General features: G+C 48.7%; 1 protein-coding gene across 18 annotated transcripts in view; it reads left to right on the forward strand.

Moving 5' to 3' along the window:
- Positions 1–18,604, forward strand: part of TLN2 (talin 2) — a 416,400-nt gene extending 397,796 nt beyond the window's left edge. For all 18 annotated transcript variants that reach the window (XM_057306201.1, XM_048219866.2, XM_048219865.2 and 15 more), the window contains 5 exons: positions 7,456–7,581; positions 9,634–9,696; positions 9,788–9,970; positions 12,779–12,904; positions 14,555–18,604. In XM_057306201.1, coding sequence (XP_057162184.1) covers positions 7,456–7,581; positions 9,634–9,696; positions 9,788–9,970; positions 12,779–12,904; positions 14,555–14,683 — 627 coding nt within the window. In that variant the 3' untranslated portion in view covers positions 14,684–18,604. The remainder of the gene's footprint in view (positions 1–7,455; positions 7,582–9,633; positions 9,697–9,787; positions 9,971–12,778; positions 12,905–14,554) is intronic.
- The last annotated feature ends 9 nt before the right edge of the window (positions 18,605–18,613 follow it).

Genomic DNA, 18,613 nt, shown 5'->3' on the forward strand with positions numbered 1-18,613 from the left:
GGGAGCTCGCTCCATTTCGTGATGTTATATTCCATTTTTCCTTGTAGCGTGTGTCCGTATTGCTAGATTCTTCTGTTTGTTGTAGAAACAAATCAGTCATGGATGTCTTCCTAAGAGCTTGAGATAGAATGTGCAGCTTACCTTTGCGCAGTAATGAATCCTTAAGGGATATGCTCAGTAGAGGAAATGGAAGGTTCTAGCCCGTGTTTGTGACAAGGGATAAACGTCAGGATTAAAACCCCTAAACACACCCAGACATGGCCTCTTAGTTCACTTTTGTCCTGATTCTCAACTTAGAAATTAGCAGTTTTCATAGTCAAGTTTTCTGCAAAAATTCAAGCACAAATCAACTCTCCGTCACTTTCCCTTCCACCCTTAGCATCACAGCATACAAACTGAATCAGCCATACCAACTGTAGGGATGGTGAGTCACTGGGCTCTATATAAACTTGGCTTAAGACTACATGTATCCAATAAAGATAATGTAATGCAGACTGTACTCTGTCTGTTGAATTTCCTGTAATAGGTTAACTGGTCAGTAGAGGTTGATAATATTTGGAGTAAGCTGACAATAGCCTAATTGGGTGCAACAGGAAGTTTGGGATTATGAAACATTTTTTCTGGCACACAGCAGCCTTCTTTGGTTGGCTTTGACCTCCTCCTCATAGAAGAGCCTGCAAAGTATGTGTGAGTTCATTCTGATCTTTCTCAACAAAAGACTGTGAGCTCTGCTTTCTGGAAAGAGAACTGTTGTGCCAGTAGCTCAGTCCTTTGGAGCAGAGAAGAAGCACTTTTTAAGAGCACTTCTATGTATATGCATGTAAGCAATGCCTCACACAGCTGGTGAGCCAGTGGTTTAAACAGATGGGTCAGGAGAGCTGCCCTGGTTAGGTCTAAAAGCCGTCTCCAAGTTGCTTTCAGTGAATACATAGTGACAGGTCACAGCAGCAGCGGCGGCAAAGTGATGACACCGGGGAGGGAAATAGAAGGTTGGAGTCCCAGCTTCCAGAGCGATAAAGTGGAGCCTGTCCCTGGGACCCGTCTCCACTGAGAACAGATCAGTAAGTGTGTGTCAGCAGGAGCTCTTTCAGACGGCTTGCAAGGTGCTGCCAAAACCAATGCCACCTTCCCGCAGCTAAAGAACAGCGCCTGGGGTTTTGAGGCCAGTTCAAGTTGTGTGACCAAAATGGCAAATTGTAACGGAAAAGAGACAGCCAGTTGTCATGAGTAAAGAAAAACACAGTTTAAAAGGGCCTTAGGTGAAACCCATTCGTTAAAACGGATGTGATTCTCTGGTTTCTTTCCAGTAACCTTGCTGTTGGCCAATATGCCGTCCTGCTTAGCTGAGGGGATGAGAAAAGGCAACCAGATGTCCAGGCAGGAGCAGAATCGATACAGCATTTTCTGTATGGCTAAAGGCGGCGGGGGGGTGGGGGTGGGGGTGGCTTTCAGCTCGTCTGCCACCAGTTGCTTCCAGGCCAGGAGATGTAAAGAGTGTGAAAAGCAAAGGCGTGTGGGGCGCTCAGCCAGCTCGTGTTCCCCACTGACCCCCGCCACTGTAGAACAGGAGGTCTTGTCAGACCTCCTCAGACACGTAGAGGATTCATATCAAAGGAGCTTACGAAGCAGTGAACGTACCTGATCAGGTATTTGGAAGCATTCCGTTATCTTTTTTGCCCGTGCTTCCTAAGTAAACATGCACGTGACTTTTTTGAAAGCATAATCTTGAAGAATTTTTCTGCCAAACAGAAGTAGCAATTAAAACACCATTTCAATGGTATTACTTTTCATCCAAACAAACAAAAAACCCTAATAAAACAGTAGCTACTATGGGAAAACCACTCCCAAGATACTAATTGTGCAAGCTCGGACCTTTTCCAATGGATGCTGCATGAACATGTATCATTCTTTATCTGGATACGAAGGGTGGTCTCTCCCCATGTTGCAGGCAGAACCATTTGGCACTGTGTTCTGTCATCCACGTGGTTCACTGTTTTCCTGTAGTTTTCAGGGGGGATAAGGCCAGCTGTCCAGGTTTGGGCTCTTGGCAGGTCTAGTTATTCTAAGAATTTTCCCATTTATAAATTCTCCTTATAGTAAGGATGGTGGTCATAAAGACAGCCTACCCGTGAGGCCTCTCAAAGAAAAGCTGACTTGGCCCTTACACACTTACAGTCTTTGGGTACAGGCTGAGGTCTCCCCCCAAGGCACCTCTCAGTTCAATACCAGAAGCAGACTGGGAGCAGCCAAACTCACTACAAAAAAAGGAGAAGCATGTCTGCCTATTCCACTCAGGCTTCCAACTGGCCAGAAAATGCTTCCCTGGTGTGGTGGGAGTTCTTGGTGTTGGCCTTCTTGTTTCCCTCAAGGACATTTAAATTGCATGCAGAATGTCCACACTTTTAAACAATACATCCAAAGGGTTTTTTTAAGTGACTGATGTGATACAGCCTTTTTGAGTAGCGAGCATTCTGCAGGACTTTCAGGAACACAGAACAAAGCACAATCCCTAACTGGCAAAGTGGCACTGTGCGTCGTGATGTGGTTTGGTCGCCAGTTGTGAGAAAAGTGACCGTTGTGTTTGTCAGCTCTTAGCAGGGCAGCCCCTTAAAGGAGGTGTTCAGGGAAGGAGGCAGACACCAGGGCAGTGACCTTTGGGCCATCTCCTCTGGGTACTCTTGGCTCCCTCACCTTCAGGTTCATTGGGGGAAGAGGCTGCAGGGGGTAATTCACAAAGAAAAGGCCAAGTAAAAGGACTACGGACAGAAGCATTCTTCCTCTGTGCAGCATATGCCCCAGGACCTGTTAGGGAGGAGCTTGGCAAAGACGCGTCAGGAGGGAGGCAGGGCTTCTCCACGGAGGAGACCGAGAGGAGGAAGAGAGAAAGTACTGCTTGCTTATTTTAGCCAGCACCTTCTTAATGAAGAAAGGTTTAATTTGGAATTGTAACATGTCTAAGCTAAAGGACCAGGAGAGTTGAGGTTCCTCCTTAAGCTACTAACACAAACCCGATTGATACCTGGTGAAGGCAGCGAATGCTCAAAGTCACATGGTGCGGGGCACTGACTTAGAGCCCAGGGAGCCCATCTGCTGTCTGGGTGTTGAGGGAGAAGCTGGAAGCAGTATCGGTCTGCAGCGTGTGTTACTTGACACTTCATTCATCTTTGGTTTATGGTTTTTATTTATAATTATTTTAGGCTGTCATCAGAAATGGCAGTTAGAACCTTTCTCCAAATTATGAATGGAAAATGGTCCAGAGAGAGAAAACAGACAAGTTTGCCCAAAGTCTAAAAAACAATTTTTAAAACCACCAGAAATACATGTAGCAAGAGAAGTAATAAGGAAATTAATTGCGAGGAATTATTGGGCATTTACTATGGGTCAGTATTGCTCTACGTATATTTATAATTCACCTTTAGCACCCCTATCAGAGCGGTAGGAAAGAAGACAGTCTCAGAAAATGAGTGAATACTGCAAAGATTTTATCTTCAGAATCCCTGAAAGGCCAAAAGGCAAAATAAAAATAAGGAGAGACCTTCCCTTTCCCTTCCCTCTGTCCTTCCTCCGACCCCAGCGGAACTCAAGCTCCTGAGACATTAGACCGATCAGAGCAAGACAGGGGCCTCAAATGCTCTCTAGGGCACAGGAAACCGGCAACGAGGGAGCCATCCCAAAATGTGGCCTTTTCCCCCAGAGGGACCTCAGCAGACCTCTAACTTTAAAAAAAGAAAGAGGACCTCTGCAGGAGATCACCCAAGAGGAAAAATACCAGCAAAAGGGTGCCTGGACCTTTCTCACAGCTACCAGAAAACCAAGGTGAGGCTAAGTCTGCCCTCCACTGGAGCTTAGTGGGCAGCCCAGGAAAGACAGCTGCAGAGAGCTGGTGGTGAGCTGGCCAGTGGCCTTCTTACAGCGGAGGGGAACAGGGAAAGGGGCACCGAACAGAGGAGGAGAAGACAGACTGAGCACTCGGAGGCTGTAGCTAACACATTGAGGAAGCAGAGCAGATTCTGTTTGCACATCTGGCACGCTTTCCCCCGGCACTGTTTTGCTAAGAGAGCCCCTTGCAAAATGCTGGAAATACCGTTTACCTCTGTATACACGAGTGAACGTCACAACAGGCTGTGAACGCAGGTCGAGGGGTGCAGGCAGAGCGTACAAGTAACAGCCCATGGCCTTCAGCAGGGCAGGAGCCAGTGCACAGACATGTGTGCCTTCCTCCCCAGGGAGCACAGAATGGATAGTCCTGATGTGGATGCTTACTCAATGCGTTTCTCCTTCTCCGACCATGTAAATTGTCCCCTGGCTGAACTCTAGAACTTGGGAGACTCCTTTTGAATGGATACATTCATTCAGCCAACATTTATCATGTAGTCTACACAGCCTGAGTGTGTGCTCGAGAGACCGCACCAGTTGAACAAAACACAGTCCGTGCCCTGGAAGAGAGGACAGGCTCGGAGGCCTCAGTGAACTGGGGGCTGTTTTCCTTCGCCCAGCCCAGCATTTCCCATGGAGTGTCCCGGCTCCATTAGAAATGAAGATTCCCAGGCCCCACTGCAGACCTGCTGAAACACAATGTGCTGCTTTAATCAGATCCTCAGGTGATTCTGAGCCAGGCCTGTTGGTTTATCGCCCACTTAACAAAAGCATTTCCTTCAGTTCACGGTGCCCTGGGTCTCCGGATTCTTCAGGGTCTCCTTGCGGCAGCTCCACACTCCTGTCCTCGTTGTTGTCCACCTCCCAGCTGCAGCGGGGTTTATTCTGCTGACAAATCCTGCAGTTTTGTTTCAGTCTTTTTCTGTAGGAAGGTCCTTTGAAGACCAAGCCCATTGCGTTTCTCTCCTCCTCTGCAATGTGGTGGAGTATGCACCCTTCTCCTCTTTGTAGCTCTTACCATCCTCCTCCAGATGCCATGGCGTGTGCTGGTGGGAGCCAAGCTGACAGGCAGCCCTGATGGGGACACTTCGACATTTCCGAGTCCCCTTGGCTCGGGGAGAATCTCGTCTTGTAGGCTAGAAGTTGTGTATGGCAGGAGGAGACACCCGGTGCTGATGTTTGCTTCCAGCGGAGGAGAGAGGTGGGCATTAAGTCTTAGTGATAAACCTGGCCTGCAGTGTCTACACATTAGCCCTCCGCCCCTGTAGTCAACCCATTCAGCTTTATGCACCCTTTCTTGGGAAACTCTGTAGTACTTTTTAGTCAGAGCAAATGTCCCCCAGAGATGAGGCTTTCTGCCATGTCCATTTTAAAGTGTAGAGATGTTACGGAAAGAAAAACAAAAATTCATCAGCGGGCGTTTATACCAGTTGCCATTGCAAGAAAAATCTGTGGGTGTCAAAAATATTTCCAAACTGAATATCTATTTCAAGTATGTGTTCTAGAAAAAAAACAAAAAAACTTCAGGGCAGCAGAAGACGTGGGCGAGGCCTGTAAAATTGGTTGGAACAAGATGATTCTATCAGATCTGTCCATGTTTAGAATGAGCACTTAATTTTAAGGAAATTCCATTTTTGTGGATCCTAAAATTTGAGAAATCAGAAATCTGATGGTGTACTCCACCCCCCCTTGGCGGCCCCTTGAGACAAGGATCTGGCACATTAAGAAGCCACCATGGGCTTCTCTTTCCTCTGCCCCAGTAGAAGGGACTCCCTTTGGGTTCAAAAGTTACATGATTTCCCTGGTGCCTTAATCTGTTACACACTTGAGTTTCTTTTGTAGAATGAATTTCCAAAAAGGCTCTTAATTCAAGGTCACCGAATATATCATAGATATCAGAGCCCAGTACTATAAACTCCACTACTCCTAAATGAATCCACTGCAGCTGAATCCATTTCTGTCCTGAATGCTCCCAGAGCAAGACTTTGTCAGATAAGAAAGAATATATGGCTTCTGTCCAAGAACTTCTAAAATGCTGGCATCATTTGTCAGATTACTAGATGTGCACTGAAATGTTATTTTGATAACAGTAGAGTTATAAAAGTAAAAATGAGCTTGGCATCTCTCATAGTTCAAGATGCAGCCATAATGAATAGGAACTAGAAAAAAAATGTATCTATGTATCCATCCTTCCCGATGTTTTGTATGGGACCGTTAGTGGCCAACTCTGAGACTCTGACACAAAGTTAATCCTCACTGATGCCCCAGGGGTGATCAGGTTAGTAAAAACATATCATTATGGAGTCAGAGAGATTGAGGTTTAGATCTGGTTTGGAGTCTGAATTCATGCTGCCGCATGACCTTGTCCTAACACTCGACCTCCTTGAGCCTCAGTTTTCTCACTGTGAATATAAGAATGACGATACAGTATAAGATTTGTTTTTCTCTTGCTTGGTGAGAATTAAACAAGTAACATACATGGAAATGCCTAACAAGACACTTGGCACATAGCAGCTGCTCTTGCACAACATTGTGGGTGTACTTAATGCCACTGAATTATACACTTAAAATTGGTTCAAAGGGTAAATTTTATATATATCTTAACACATAGAGAAAAGGATTGATACACCTGACCATCATTGCAATGCCTGAAAGATACCAGCCCCGTGTTCAACCCTCTTTAACCAAAGGGGAGCTTAACCCTACGTAGGTTCGCAGAAGCTGAGTGCTGAGGGGACCTGGAGGGCATCGGGTCTGACCACCCCAGACAGTGATGCTGCGTCCCAGGCAGCCCGGGACCAAGGTCCTTACACTTGCCACACTTAGCAGCGCTTCTCTTCAGCTTCCCGGCGTGTCTGGCAGCATGGGGCACGGGGCTGGTGAACTTGGAGCAGAGCCCTCACGGCCTGACAACACCTGCATGGGGTTGGCCAGGGCCCTTCCCCAGGCGGCGCCGGGCCGCAGGTCTCCAGGCGGCTGAGCAGCTCCACCTCCGTGTCATGTCGCCTGAGTGTCTTTCCCACCTCTGGGGATCTGTGGTTGGTACGTAACTCTCCCTGCCCGGCCACAGAAAGGGTACATGCTTGTTTGCTTTCGTTTTTTACAAATACAAGAAAAATAAGGCTTTTCACAACTAATAGCCACCTTTCCTTTCTTCAACCCATGTTTGAGCCTTAAGCTCTGGAAGAGTGTACCACCGCCCACTCTTTGGGTTTTGATGATTGATTATTTAAATATTGGTTATTGATGCCAGTGGGACCATTTGAGCATATTTTATTCACAGTGAATTTATGTCCGTTTGAAGCTTCTGGCCTAGAAAAATAGTCTGTCTTAGAATCTCTTGATTTGAAATTTACGTAGAATGCCCCCACCAGCAGCTTGTACCTTTTAGAATGGAGCTAGCGGGAGGCAGCCAATGGAGAGGCATTTTGCCAGCTTAGGCCTTTCTACCTGGGTGTGGTTTGTCAGCAAAAAAGTGATAAACGGATGAAGAGCCAGGTGACCAAGCAGTAAGTAGTTTGGCAAAAAGCGCCCTTTGTGGATGCGAATGGCATGTGATGTCATTTTCTTCTGTTCTAGCAAGCAGACGAGACCCTGGACTTTGAAGAACAGATTTTGGAAGCTGCTAAATCCATTGCTGCTGCCACGAGTGCCCTGGTCAAATCGGCCTCGGCAGCCCAGAGGGAGCTGGTGGCCCAAGGAAAGGTGGGTGAACCTCGCCAGCCAAGTGCTGGAACATACGCACGGTGAGAGCCTCTGAAGGCTGAGGAGAAGATGGGAAAGCCTGTGGCCTGACCCGAGGCCACCAGTGCTGGGCCTTCCCTCACTGAATTGCCCATCTACCCCATCTGACTGAAAACTCTGTTGGCTTAAACCTGACATCCAGAGTGAAGGGTTTGGCTTCTGGACCAATCATCTGCTTCTTGTTAAGGAAAGCATCCGTTCCGGGCAGCGATCGGGTCCTGAACAAGACATTGATATTCCCACTGTATACGAAGCTATTTAAAGATGTAAACTGTCATATCTTCCTACTGGATGGCCATGGGAGCACCGCAGTCAGGGGCTTTGTAATACAGTTTTCCAGCTCCAGTGGCTCCATCCGTTCTTCAGGACTGTGTAGCGAAATGCTGTCCAACTCTGCAGTTAGCATTTTCCTGAGCCCATTGATCAAAAGGCCAGTCTGGTTTTAAATCTGAGATTTCTTTGATCTGCCTCATCCCCAGTCACCCATTCCATCTGCATTACCATGAAAGCATAGTTCTGTTTCAGTGACCCAAAGGATTAATAGCATATTAGACTAATGCTGGACATGGGAGGGTCTCCCAACTTAAAATATTCCACGTGTTGTGCCCTTACGTCGTGCAATGATTCCATCCAAATTGCGTCGTGCAGAGAGCCTCTCCAATCTGGAGGCACTACAGAAATCCTATCAGGTTGTGGGTTTGGGGCGTTTGGTCACCATAATTGTCAATTACTTCTGTTTGATATTAAAAGGCCTTTGCTGTCAGTGTGCAAGTAGGTAAATGTGATTGTGCCTTGACCTCAGAACTTGTAATACGGACAGGAAGTTATGCTCAACCAGCGGCCATCCATCTTCCTCCACAGAGTCTCTTGTTAGCTAGACCTTGTCTTAATCCAACCCACATACCTTGGCTCCTCTTTCTAAACCATCGCGTGTTGTATTGTTCATTATTAACATATGTATGTCTGTCTGCCCACTGGCATGCAGTCTGTCCCTTCATGCTTCCCACTTACGCCCTATAGTGCAGCAGAGTGCTGACCTCACTTCAGCACTTGCTGACCAATCAATATATAAAGACTGAAAATGGATCATTGAGAAGAATATCCTACCTAAAACTTCCAGTCTCTCAGTAAAGGGCCAACTGTGTGCCAAATTGCTAGGTATAAGAGAATCTAACTTGTTCAAGCATTTGTTGACTATCCTCAAGCATTTAGGAAGTTAGTAAAGGAGGCTCCATGGGACTTGGATGAACTATAGGCTTATAGACAGGACCTTGGGGTTTTATCGGATGTTCACTGAGCCTTGGTATGGTGCCTAATAATTGCTGACAGATCCTTAATTTCATATTCAAATTGAGGTACTCCTGTCTGACCTCTCCAGGCACCTCACACCATGTAAAGGTTCTTCCTCCCAAAGCCATTCCCTCTGCATCTGGACAGAAAATGTTTCACTTGTCGCTGTGATTTCTAAATAGAAACGGAGATCATGTTGACGTCCAGCCTCTGACTTCTCTCCCGACCCAACAAAGTAGTCTGTATTTCCTTAAGACAAGGGTCTGCTGTCAGCTGCTTTTGTTCCCCCATCACCAGCCAGAAAGTCACAGCGGGGCTTTAGGGTCAGCAATCAGGAGAGGTGTAAGTTTCCCTTGGCCCTTAAAAGAAGAGGCCTCAGTGGCTCCTGTGTTTGAAATGGAGAAAGGTCAGCAGAGGAAAGAGGTATGGGAGGACAGCCCCAATCTGTCATTCCTGAGCACTTTGTCCAGAAACGCTCTACCTGGCAACAAAATGGCGGCCATTCCGAACGTTTCAGATCAAGTGCTCGGGGCCCAGACGGACCCCAGCCAGTACGTGTGCGCACAGTCTCAGAGCGGCAGAAAGGGTGTCCCGTTCTCACGCTGGTGGTGCTGTGTGCCTGATAAGATGTTCTTCTCTCTAGTTCCAGAGCGAGGTAGAGGGGCTGCAGTTCCCCCCGGGCCTTCCCGCACTCATTACAGATTTCTACCCTCCACTCTTTAGGTGGGCTCCATCCCTGCCAATGCTGCTGATGACGGACAGTGGTCACAGGGGCTGATTTCTGCCGTGAGTCACCTTCTCCTTCCTTCCCATTTGCTTTTTGGATCCCCCGAGGGAGGTTTGGGCCTTGGGTCACTTCTCTGTTGACTGTCCCCAGGCCCGGATGGTGGCAGCTGCAACCAGCAGTCTCTGTGAGGCGGCCAACGCCTCCGTTCAGGGACATGCCAGTGAGGAGAAGCTCATCTCATCCGCCAAGCAGGTCGCTGCTTCCACGGCTCAGCTGCTTGTGGCCTGCAAGGTGAAGGCCGACCAGGATTCAGAGGCCATGAGGCGGCTACAGGTAATGGTCACTGATGCTGGTGGGAAAATACTCCTGTTGGAGCGGGTAAGTGTCGCCGAAGGGGACAGTCTCACTTCCTTGGCATGACCCACCAGGCCTTCCATCAGCCAGCTCTGTCCCGCATTTCTCATTTTCTGCCCAGTACAGCCATGCATCCTACTGCTGCCCCCAGCAAACCCGCATCCTCCATGTGTGCCTTCTGGTCTCATGCCGTGGGGCCCTCGCTCACCCAGAATGTCCTGGCCGCCCCGCCTGCTGATCTCCTCCTCGTTCTTTGTGACTCATCTCCAGAGTCACCTCTTCTGGGAAGCCCTCCCTGACTCCTCCTCCATCCTGCCGGAGCCCCTGGCCAGACCACTCTTACGATTCCTGTCGCCGGGGACCACCACATTTATTTTTAGATCGGTCGTTGACAAGGCCGTGAACTTCTTAGATGCAGGCACCACATCTTTCTCTGAATATCTCTCACACCTGAGATGGTGCCTGTCCCAGTAGGGCCCTCGTGCTCTGTTTGTGAAGGAAAGAGAAATGACTGAGGAATTTCTGAAAGACTGTGGCTGAGGTTTCCCAGAGCCCAAAGAACGTGCCCGTGATGAAGGTTATAATAGAATCCCTCCCAGGCCATATAAGGTTTCCTGATTGTTTTAATTATAGAACTGTTTTAAACACAGTGAAGGAAATGTTGAATGGAAAAATCACATAGCCTCAACCTCTTCACATGTCAAATGTTACCATTTTTTTCTCTTCCTGTTTTTATGTCTATATGAAATAACTGTGTCCGCTTGTCATCATAGCAAGAGACATTCTGCCTTTTTCCCCATTTAACATTTTATCATACATAGCTTTTGATTTGAAGAAAAGACCTCATAATTTCTCTGTGCAAAGCTAACTGGTCCATTCTTCATGAGTCTCGTTCTTAATGATTGCATGATATTATATCACCTGATTATGCCAGAATTTCCTTATACTTTGGACATTTTGTTTCCAATTTTCTAGATTTCCTAGATATTAGAAGTGTTAGAATGCAGACTGTTTATGTAGCTGAAAAAAACGTTTATATATAATGAATAAAATCATAAATGGCAGAAATATTTGAACAGCTTCACCGACACTTGGAACTTTCATTTGATTTTGAAAATTCTGAAGAGTCTCTCTCACCCACCTCCCTTACCTTCATTCATCTCCTGGGATAAACCCAGGGGAAAAGTGGGGAGCCACATGTTGGTGAATGTGTGGTTTGTGGGTTTGGGGGACACTTCTGGGAAAAATATCCTGAGTTAAGAGAGACCTGGGTTCAAGTCCTGCCTCTGCCATGTAGTAAGATCTTAGCACAGATCACTCACAACGCTCCAGGCCTTCATTTGCCTCAGCTGTGCAATCAGGATAGCGATGCCTGCTCTGGCTCTTACGAAGGTCAAGAGATGTGCACCTGCTTGTGTGAGCCCCAAGGACTTAGACAGGCATAGCACAGCATCGCGCTCCTTGTCATCGTTACCGATGTAAGTGGGTGCTGTAGTGTCACATCTGAGTCCCTTGCAATGACCCAGAGGTTCTCTGGGGCTAGCCCAATCTGCGTTCGAACCCCCCCACTGTAGCATACTAGCTGCAGGGTCTCAGAGAAGTTACTCAACCCAGTTTCTGCATCAGGGAACTGCAGTGGTGACCTCTGACCCCATAAAGCTACTTTGAGAATGAACTTGTCATATATTCAGCGGCATTCCCTTCCCTTCCTGTGCAAGCCTGCATAGTCCCCGTCCCCGTGGGTCACTTTAGATCACCCACCAGGTAAGCTAGTCACTTTGAGAACTCAACTTTCTGATGGCTTATCCCCGCATACAAGTCCTTGACTCTGAGGGGGCTTGAGCAAGGAATTTGGGAGGCTTAGTAAAGCCTGGACCACCGTTAGAAGAAAATTCCAAACCTCAGGGGCAGAGGACAAGTCTGCAGGGATCATGCTTCATGAGCATTAAGAGGAAGCCAGTGTGGGCTGTAGCCCTTACTGAAGATCTTCACGTTGAAAAGCTTTGTTTTACCTGTCTCTAGCAATGGTCCCGTTCTTAAGTATTTGGCATAAAGCCCAGCTGTGACTCCAAAAACACACCTGTGGAGCCCTACTTACTGTGGGGCTCCCAGTGTCCCCATGCAGGGTTAGGCTGTGCTTTCCTACCCTTTTTTCCCTCAGGAAGCATTCAATGAGCGCCCGCCCTGGGCACCCACTTGCCAGGTGCTAGGGACGCAAAGACAAAAGTCACAGCCCCTGCCCCCAAGTTACTCACTATCCAGGAGGGAGAGGGGCAACCACAAGTGTGGGAGGGGCCACACAGAGCCCGGCACACACAGCTCCAGGAGTGCTGTGGGGCAGGTGTGAGTAAGGCCATGGCAGACAGAAAAAATGCTATCCAAGCCAAGTCTTTGAGTTTGTCTAAATTGGATGGGGCGGGGAGGTAGTGTTCTAGACCAGAGCGACAAGCCCCAGGCGTCCTTCTGTTAACACATTTCACATTGCTCCAGTCATCTCTTTACATAAGTATAATCCCCCCTCAGAAGTTTGTGTTCCTTGGGAGCCAGGAGCTGTACCTCATTTCTCTGTGAATGACCTAAGGTTAGGTAGGCGCCAGTATTGGTAGAGTTGACGGATGGCTGGACAGACAGATGGATACTATCGAAAGAGAAATCCTGTGTTATCATTGGATGATAGGAGGATAAATCAATTCAGAGTTCCATGAACTGTATTTTCATGTCTATTCTTGCTGTCTCCAAATTGGCCATTTCTAATGACATAATGTATGTTTTTTTCTCCCTCTCCAGGCAGCAGGAAATGCTGTGAAAAGAGCCTCAGATAATCTTGTTCGTGCAGCCCAGAAGGCAGCATTTGGCAAAGCTGATGATGATGATGTTGTAGTGAAAACAAAGTTTGTAGGGGGCATTGCTCAGGTTTGTGATTAAATCCAGACCTGTTTACTCCGGAGATGGGCTTGTGTTATAACAGAGATACAAAGTAACAGCGACTTAAACAGGATGGAGGGGTATTTCTCATTTGTGAAACAGTCGGCCAGCATTCTGTGGACGGTTGCCTGGTTCCTTTGTTTCTGAGCCCCAGGCTCCATCCGCCTTATTACCCCACCATCCCTGAGACATTGGGTCAGGTTGGGTCCAAGATGGGTCAGTAACCACCCTCGCTTCCTCTCACGTGCCATTGGTCAGGCCTTAAGTCACGTGGCCAACCAATCCAGCTGCCAAAGATGCTGGAAAATATAGTATTCTTCCTGAGGAGCTCTGTGCCCAGCCAAAATCAGGGATTCTGTTATAGAAAATGGAAAGAAGAGAAGTTGGAAGACAATAGTATTATCATTTAAATAAAACGATGGATTTGGAGCCGTTGCCCTGCTCCAGGTATTGGACCCTACAGAGAGAATGAATGGTAACCCCTAACAGAACTTCTCTAAGAGCAAACAGGCTTCTGGCCTATGCAGGATTACGTTCTTGAGCATATGGTAGTGAGCAGCAAACTTCAGGAAATCGGGCCTGCAGTTTGGGGTATGTGTTGATAGAAATCCATTATACAAGAATGTTTTTTTTTTTTCTTTAAGATTTTATTTATTTATTGTTATGAGAGGGAGAGTGAGCGAGCAGCAGCTCGGGGGAAGGGCAGAGGGAGAAGCCGACTCCAGGGAGCCCAGTGAGGGACTCAATCCCAGGACCCTGGGGTCATGACCTGAGCTGAAGGCAGATGCTTCAGCGACTGAGACACCCAGGCGCCCAAGATTGGTTTTCTTATCGGTGCCGGAAAGTTACTCATCCCTGTGCCTTCCTTAGCTCTTCCTGAACCATTCCCTGTGTTTGGAAATACACTGGATACATTTCTACCAGAATCTGTTTCTTGATGCACTAGTTCCATGAGAAGTTCCAGGAAGAAGGGCACTGATCACATAAGTGCGGGAAACCCTGCCCTCCTACCTCCGCCTCAGACTATCACAGTGATCATTAGCCTCGGAAAGGCTCTGAGAGAAAGCTGTTTGGCTTTCCTGAACACAAACTTGACCTTTTTTTGCCTGGTATCTACTAACCAATATTCCTCAGATCATATCTGAGAAGCACGAAACAAATACGTGAAAGCTGTCACATGGTTAAGGACTCCAGCTTTCGCTTCAAGAACACTTGGCCAGGTCCTGCTCCGCTAGCTGGGCGTTCAGGGAAGTAGACCCACATCTCTCAGCTTCAGGTTTCTCACTGGAAAAATGGGACACTCGATAGGGATGACTTCATCGTGTTGCCACGAAGACGGGGGATCGCTCCACGTGACGTGCTTACACCAGCATCTGGTGCATAGTAGGGACGCGGTAGATGTTTGCTATTAAATCAGTGGCCAGAAGTCAGCTTATTTTCTTGGGTCAACCGGGTCATTGGTCTCAAAACCCATGGTATGGCCCAGAGACTGGTTTCTAGAGCTAAAATACTTAGTCCCGCTGTCTTGCTGTGTCATCCTATAGCAGAGGCTGTGGGAGCTCATGAGACAGGCATGGAGTTGGGGAGGGCGGTTTCCTGGAAGGTTTAGATCCATCCAGCTTGTTGCTTTCCTTCTAGATCATTGCCGCCCAGGAGGAAATGTTGAAAAAGGAACGAGAACTGGAAGAAGCAAGGAAAAAACTGGCCCAGATCCGCCAACAACAGTATAAATTCCTACCCACCGAGCTGAGGGAGGATGAAGGATAAGGCCAGAGCCAAGATGGCATGCCCCAGGGGACGGATCTGCAAGAACTGGACAGACAGTGTTCCTGAGAGGCTGGGCACTTACCTGGACACTGCCTCCCTCCCCCTGGGGCCAACCCAGAGCCCTGAGTGCTCATTCTCACGTCTCTGTCCTGTAGGACACCGGCTGCATGATCGTGATGTCACACGGTACAGTGTCCCACCCACAGCTCCTTCGCCACCTCCCCTCATGCCTCACCGTATCTCAGGAGAGAGGGGCGCATGTTTCGTGAACTATTACCAAAAAAGAGAAGTCAGTATTATGTCGTTCTCAGACACTTTTGCTTTTGTTGGTCGTTCTCTAGGCCCCACTCCTGGGCCTTCTGTGAAATCTTAAGAGGAAAAAAATAATGGCTTGGGGGAAATCACTGATGTCCTAGGTATTATTCTCCCTCTCAGGAGAGGATGAAAGTTGGAGTTGGACACAGTTAATAAAAGCCAGAAACGTAAGCCAGTGTGGACTCCAGCAGGACAACTCAGGTCCTTCTGTGTCTCAAGCACTGGTTCACCCCGAGGGTAAAGAACTCCTGCTCCCATTTGCACGCTTTCTTGCCTCAGTGTGTAAGCTCCTTTCACAATCTAGACCCATCTTGTATTCTGTGGCCCAGAAAACCGAACGATTATTTTTTTCCTCCAAAATCCAAATGGCAGAAGTATGGGGGACTGCCAGGGCTTGGTGAGCAGGGGCTGTAATAAAATGTGTGGGCTCCTTCCTCTGCAGAGCTGTTTGAGTTCGTGCGAGTTCACCAACACAAACCCTCCAGGTGACGGTCCGCACAACATCCCCCTCCAAAGCATTCGAGGCGGGGATTCAGCTAGAATAAAGTAATTCCGTGGTGTCTCCACCTTCCAGGTCCTACATGGGCTCCTCTGCTCTCAAAATGGTTAGATTTCAGGATTGCGAGACATCTCTTTCAAAATCCGTCACCTGTCCTGCATCCCAAGGTGGACATTTTTTTCTGTGTATTCTTAAAATCTAGATGCATCCTACAATCAGTGTGAACCTTTAACAAAATAGTTGTGCTGACTAGTGTGTCTTACAAGAGTAAAGGCATGTGGTATATCCAGAGTCCATCTTCTGGATGCCACACTTCAGGATTTCATTTTTCCCCCTTCTCTCTTCTCCTCCTTTCAGAGCCCTTTCCTTTAAAAGGGCATTGTAAGACCTTGAATTCACCTTTAATCTGAGCCTTTAATCAGGATGGTACATGAGGGACAAAGGGCTCATGGAATAGACCCTAATGCCAGGTAGCAAGTGTTTTTGAGAGAATTCATGAGGGGAAGACAGTGGCAGTGGAGGTGCATGGGTTTTGAAGACCGCCATCCTCCACTGCCCTGTAGGAACGTCGTGTCCCATCTCCTCTCTCACCCACAGTGTGGCTTCAGGATTCCACCCAGGGAAAAAGTGGATGCTTTGGTCCTCCAAAGGCATCACGTCTTTAGGCCTCGCCCCACGGTCCTGCTTTAGTAGACTCTAGCCCATGTCAGAGTTTTAAAATTTAAACTTATGACAATGTCCCATATTTATGAGGCGCGTATGAGTGCTACGCATAAATTTTTTTTTTCCAGGCAAGTAGGAAGTTAGAGGAGATACGGTGCAAATAAAAAGCAAGTGGAGAGAGTATGTAGGGAACTGCGGGGGGGCGGGGGGAGAATGGAGGCACCAACTGTGAAAGGGAGGGAGCAGCAGAGCCCTGGCCTCTCAGGGAAATTCCAGCACACTCTTGGCTCCTCCTGAGTGTAGCTAGTGCAGCCCTTCATCCCTGCCCTGGGCTGCAGCCCCACAGACCTCAGAGTGAAAACCGAGGGCCCCATGGACGAGGGGTGGGGGTCTTCCCCGAGAGACATTCCATGAACGCACACAGGGTGCTTTCGGAGACTGTTATCAGACCAGAGGGCTCAGAGTCAAGGTACAGTGTTAATGGCCTCATGTAGCAGGACCTGGGGAGCCCCTCACCATATGTGTTTCTCCCCTTGCCTGTGTCCCCTGTCACATCCCGGCATCCCAGGAGCCGGGCAGGGGCAGGCAAGGAGTTCTCTCTCCCTGCCCCAGAGTCATTGAATACCTGCATTTGATACAGAGGAACCTGCAGGGACAGGCCAGTGGAAAGGCCTGTCCTTGACAACTTGAGAGAACAGGCATGGGTCGAAGTTTATTTCTGTAGGACCTGTATGCATGAGCTCCTTGAGGGTTCTGCTGCTAGGAGCTTGGGGAAGCCGGGTCCCAGTGTCGCCGGGCGCACTGCTGGGTTTTCCTCGTCCACACGGCGTATGTGTATGTGGACGGCCTCGCGGCTGCCTTGGTCTTTTCCCATTTCATAAAATGCTTGAAAGCCTGTGCTTGGAGAGTTCATAGGCAAGTGACCCCGAATGGCACAGAGGGGGCTCCGGCCCTTCTTCAAAGGGAGATAATGCTGATCTGAGGTGCATGTGGGGTGCGAGCCTTCATTGAGGAGCATCTAACGAGAAGATGGTTTCAAAGTACAGTGGTCCCAGGTCTGGAACATAGCAATGCTTTTCTGCATGTGAAGGGAGAGCAGGTGCACGCCCCGTGAGGGGAACTGGCCCTGGTCTTCGAAGTCTGCAGCTGAGCTTCGTGTCCAGAAGTTTCTCTCTCGGAAGGTCAAAAAAGGAACGTGAACTGACCTCAGAACTGCTCAGTGATGTGGGAGTTTGGATTTTGCTTGGTGCTGCCTTTCAGAAGGCTTTGGGTAAGGATGCTTGAAGCCACGTTCAGTTCAGGACCGGCCCTGGCTCGAGCTCCGCAGGTGTGGCGAGGGCAGTCAGGGTGAGCAGTACCGTGAGGCCTGGGCAGCTGTGCAGTCCCGTGTCATGGGCCCTCCGGCCACCTGCAGAGGAGCCGCCTGAACCACAGCACACACTTTATCACGAGAAACTCGGGGCTTCTCAGAGGCTTTCCCTGTGTGCTTTCTGGGTGTTTCATCAGTCCGTGAGTTTCTAGTAACCCAAGCCCATTCCTAATTTATCCATGTATTAATACCAAATTGCACCACCCCCTAAGAGAGTAAACCCCGCCACCAAAGTGATCCCCGGGCCAAAACCTCACACGGGAACCACGCTGCAGGGCAATGGTGGTGAGCCAGCTGTGGTCTCCACTCCCGTGGGGACTGGAGGGCCTCCCGCAGGTGAGCCACCGTGGCTGCTGCCGCCGCCTGCTCAGCAGTGAACCCCCACATCTCCCCAGGCTCTGGGGGTTCTGGCCTTGAGACCCCAGCACAGACTATGAGCACGTTCAGTTCTCAGACTCCTGGAGGAAGCATCCCCTCTGCCGACCAAGGGAGCAGCCACCTCTGAGACTCTTAGGGAAACTCGGGAGTTGGGGGCAAATGTCAGGCTAAGAGGCAGTAGCATTCAGAAACCCAGAGAGCCTGACTGCTGTGCTGGGGCTCGGGTTCCAACTCTCCAAGGTCTCTCCTGGGTGCTGGCCTCAGTAGGTGGCCTCAGGGGGAAGGTGTCTTCCCCCACTAGGCCCCTAAGGCCCTGAGACTACTGCCTCATCTTCCTGAGCATCTGCTTGCTACGTTTATGGTCATTAGGAACAGGCATGTGACGGAGCTTCTGTTGACTCATTCAAAAAAACACGAAGAAGAGACATTTCTGTAAAAGAAGTTGGGATTTGGCCTTCTTCCGAGCCCCCCTCCCAGCCTTCCCATCAGCCACCACGTCTCAGTCACCCCATCAGCGTCGGCATCTCCTGGTTCCACGGAGCATGAGGCTGGGTTTCCCTCAGCCACCTTCTCGCCTGGCTGCAAAATCTAGAAGCAAACAGGAAAGTTAAGCTCTGCCCCATGTCATAATGTCTTTATTGATCTGGTCGCATAAATTATTTTTTTTTTAATTCACTGAAATAAACTTCTAAAGGAACGAACCCGT

The sequence above is a fragment of the Ursus arctos genome, unplaced genomic scaffold (genome assembly GCF_023065955.2).
Source record: "Ursus arctos isolate Adak ecotype North America unplaced genomic scaffold, UrsArc2.0 scaffold_36, whole genome shotgun sequence".
NCBI classification, from domain to species: Eukaryota; Metazoa; Chordata; class Mammalia; order Carnivora; family Ursidae; genus Ursus; species Ursus arctos.